The sequence below is a fragment of the Quercus suber genome, unplaced genomic scaffold (assembly GCF_002906115.3).
Source record: "Quercus suber isolate HL8 unplaced genomic scaffold, Cork oak 2.0 scaffold_72, whole genome shotgun sequence".
NCBI lineage: Eukaryota > Viridiplantae > Streptophyta > Magnoliopsida > Fagales > Fagaceae > Quercus > Quercus suber.
Window position 1 is genome coordinate 413,851 of NW_027069537.1, and position 4,178 is coordinate 418,028.

The window sequence follows — 4,178 nt, forward strand, 5'->3', positions numbered from 1 at the left end:
GCATTTATAGTATTTTGCATTCTTAATAAGAATGCTATGAGATAAGACCTGTATTGTATAAGGTGGCCTCTTCTATACAATATTGGGAAGAAACAATGGATTCAATTGGCATGTGAACGTCTAGTGAAAAAACATTATAAAATATACGATATAATAATACAACACCTATCGGATTTTCTCAAAAAAATAAAATAATAATAATAAATAAATAAATAAAAGAAAAAAAAAATGCAACACCATTTAGTCCAAAGTCTAATCCAGTGCACGTGTCCAATTCACACATCATGGCACATAAAACAAAATCGCTCTTGTCCCAAAAAAAAAATAAAAAATAAAAAACACTCACCAACATCCCCACCATCACAACTGTAACCCAATCTTCCCTCCATTTTCTCTTTACTTTTTTTTTTTTTTTTTTTCCTCCCATACGTAAGACTTTTTATCTGCAAAAACTGTCTTTAGTCAAAAGCGTCTTGAGACCCTCCCTCTCTCCCCCACATTTTTCTAATCCTCATTTCCCAATCACTAAACTCATTATAAAAATACACCAAAACCTAAATCAATCAATTATATAAACAAAAGCTATCTCTTTCCTAATCAAAACCCAGACCCAAAATTAAAAATTTAAGAAGAAATAAACAGCACCTTTTCCTAATCACTATACGTTTGGCGCCATATCAAAAAGTTAATTTTTTTTATTATTTAACTTATTTTTATTACTGTTTATAGGTATTATTGTATTTTTTTAATTATTCATGAGTTTTATTGTACTATTTTTACTACTTTTTAATTTTATTTATAATACTTTCAACTCAAAGTTTTTAATTTCAACTAAATAAGCTGTTTCTAAACTGCTCTCGATAAAAGAAACTCACTATAGTATAACATATACTTTTTTTCTAAAAAAGTATAAGCAAAGTAGACTTATAATGTAACACTCCCTTATTAATAATGTTAATGTATACGTTTCTCTATCAGTCATCAGTAAACGCCTCACAAGTCAGAAGAAACCAAAACAAAGAATTATAGAAGTAAACATGAATTAACAATACCCATATGATTATCCAACTGTAAAGCAAACCCACATTGGATACCTACTGATACACAAATGAAGATCCCTTTCAATTCCATGCCCATTTGTTCTTCTTCAATTCTTGTTACCAAACCAAACCCACTAACCTCCAAAAACCCAAAAACACAAACCACCCCACCATGCCTTCAAGACCCTTAGCTCCAACTCCTAGCTTCACTTCTCCAGCTCCAAGTTTCTTCACCAGAACCAGGGTCTTGTTCTTGACCCTGACCATCTCAGCTTCCATTGTTATATTCCTCTCAATCCTTTACTTTCTTTATCACATCTGGCACTCCCTTGTACACAGAGCTAAAACCATCCCGTTTGACTCCAGTGCTCCTCTCAAGCTCCAAAGATTCTCATACAGAGAGCTAAAGCAAGCCACCAATGCCTTTGACACTGCCAATGTCATAGGCAAAGGTGGGTCAGGTACTGTGTTTAGAGGAATTCTCAGAGATGGTAAACTCATCGCTATAAAGCGATTGGACACTCTTTCTTTGCAGTCAGAGAGAGAGTTTCAGAATGAGCTGCAGATTCTTGGTGGCCTAAGGTCACCATTTTTAGTCACACTATTGGGATACTGTGTGGAAAAGAACAAAAGAGTGTTGGTTTATGAGTATATGCCCAATAAGAGCCTGCAAGAATCACTTTTTGGAGATGGGTGTTTGAGTCTGAGTTGGGAAAGAAGGTTTGACATAATATTGGACGTTGCTAGAGCTCTAGAATTCTTGCACCTTGGATGTGATCCACCAGTGATTCATGGTGATATTAAGCCCAGCAATGTTTTGCTTGATTCTGAGTGTCGGGCAAGGATTTCGGATTTTGGTTTGTCAAGGATTAAGGTGGAGGGTGAGTTTGGTGTGGATTTGTTTAGCCAGGACTTGGGGAAGAGCCAAGAGCTTTCAGGGAATTTGGCTGCAGAGACACCAGCTACTGCTACTCCTGTGGAGAGTGCTCATGAGGTAGATTTTGCTCTTGCTTTACAAGCTTCCTCTTCATCCAAAAATAGTAAGATGTCTTATAATGTTAGAGCTTCAAACTTGAATTCTTCGAATTATAATGCTAACATGGCAAATGAGAGTGATATTAAGCCTTGTAGTGCAAAAGGGAAGGAGGTCTCAGTTGTAGACATTGGTGGGGATGATTGGAATAATAGATTTGTGCCTTATGATGATGACTTTTCTAGCATTTATCATAGTAAGGAGTTGAATTGTAATGCTTTTTCGGGTGTTGAAGAGGAGGCTGATACAAAACAATGGGGGAAGGATTGGTGGTGGAGGCAGGATGGGAGTGGTGAATTGTGTAGTAAGGATTATGTTATGGAGTGGATAGGGAGTCAGATTTGCCCAACAACAAATCCTGATTGGGATGAAGAAAAGAAGAGTGTTCCTGAGCAAAATAACTTGGATGATTCGACTCCGTTAGATAAATTAGAAGATGTGAATGATCCCCAATTACAAGAAATTGGATTTGAAGATCTTGATAAAGGGTTGGAGAAAAAAGAGTCAAGGGGCAAGAGAAGTCGTAAGAAGAAGCAGAGAAAGATACAAGAGTGGTGGAAAGAAGAGCACCTTGATGAGATTAGCAAGAAGAGTAGTAAGCTTAAAAATCTTGAAACCAAGTGGAGGAAAGGCTTCAAAATACCACACTTTGGTCTTGGTAGACAGTTTTACTTCCATAGGCGAAAGAACTTTGGGGAGCAATGTCAAAATGAATGTGATCCAAATGGGGAGTTCAGTTTTAGAAGAGGATGGAAGAAAAAGAGCAGCCGTTCTATTGGCAGTGACATGTGGAGTGGAGATCTCTTTAGTCGCGAACTTAGCAGTACCACAAGTATGAGAGGGACTTTGTGCTATGTGGCACCAGAATATGGTGGGTGCGGGTACTTAATGGAGAAGGCAGATATTTACAGTCTAGGAGTTTTGATTCTTGTGATTGTATCTGGTCGAAGGCCATTACATGTTCTTGCCTCCCCAATGAAGCTTGAGAAAGCAAACTTAATAAGCTGGTGTCGTCAGTTAGCTCAAGTGGGAAATGTTTTAGAACTTGTGGATGAGAGGTTGAAAGATGATTATAATAAGGACCAGGCAGGCTTGTGTATAAACCTAGCTCTCACTTGCTTACAGAAATTGCCAGAGTTGCGGCCAGATATTGGTGAAATAGTTAAGATATTGAAAGGGGAGATGGATCATCCACCACTCCCCCTTGAGTTTTCTCCTTCCCCATCTTCCAAATTGTTCAGTAGGTCAAGGAGAAAACAGAAGTCAAATGCAGAGTAAACTCTGGATCCTAATGTTGATTTACTTTTTCTTTACCATGTCTTATTGGGTTCATGCTGAGTGTAATATACAGGAGTGATGATTGGTAGCTGTTATCAGGAACAGATTCAGGTGTGTGTGTACTGTGACCCTGTGAGAATTACATTGTTGTATGTACATTAGATTACTGATTTCATTTTTTTTTTTTTTTTTTTTTTTCTCCTTTGTAATGTTTGCTTTTTGTTTTTGTTTTGGTTTTTGTTTTTTTCTTTCTTTGGTTTTGTTAGGTGGTGGGTTCTTCTTCTTTTCCTTCCTTTTTTTTTTTTTCCTTAATTTTTATTTTTATTATTTTTTTAAGAAAACACTTTTGGATGATTTCTTATGCTATTTTTTGAAATGTCCACTTTAAACTATACACAATTTTTTTTAAAAGTATAATGTATTACTTTTTGTTTTATTTAAGAGGGACATGATGGTAAATATATAAAAACCTTATTCTCAACCAAACCAAAAAGTTTTCCATTCCTCCATTTTTTCACCCTTTCAACCAAACACAAATGAGGAAAACTAAAAAATTTTCTGTCCTCCCACTTTTCCATCCTCCCAACCAAACGGACCCTTAGGATCCATGATTCCGTGGTATGGGAAAGCCATATATTCTAATTCCTTTATTTCCTATTGCTTTAACAGACGTTTTTGCTCCTGATTTCCACATGTCTTGTCCAAAATCATATATTCAAGTTTGCCCTAGGAATCAAGGTTTCCTTTCTCTAGCTCTTCTTTGTGACTCTAAGCCTTCGTTTGGAAGTTCACAAAGGAATGAAATGGATCATTAAGAAAGGAATGAA

At 36.4% G+C, this 4,178-nt stretch overlaps 1 protein-coding gene across 1 annotated transcript; it reads left to right on the plus strand.

Moving 5' to 3' along the window:
* The first annotated feature begins 981 nt into the window (after positions 1-981).
* On the plus strand, positions 982-3,526 carry LOC112019432 (putative receptor-like protein kinase At1g80870). The gene has a single exon (XM_024051952.2). The coding sequence runs from the start codon at positions 1,213-1,215 to the stop codon at positions 3,349-3,351; it is 2,139 nt and encodes a 712-aa protein (XP_023907720.2). The 5' UTR covers positions 982-1,212; the 3' UTR covers positions 3,352-3,526.
* The last annotated feature ends 652 nt before the right edge of the window (positions 3,527-4,178 follow it).

Coding starts and splice junctions, on each gene's coding strand:
- LOC112019432 (XM_024051952.2), top strand. CDS start 1,213: ATGCCTTCAAGACCCTTAGCTCCAACTCCTAGCTTCACTTCTCCAGCT.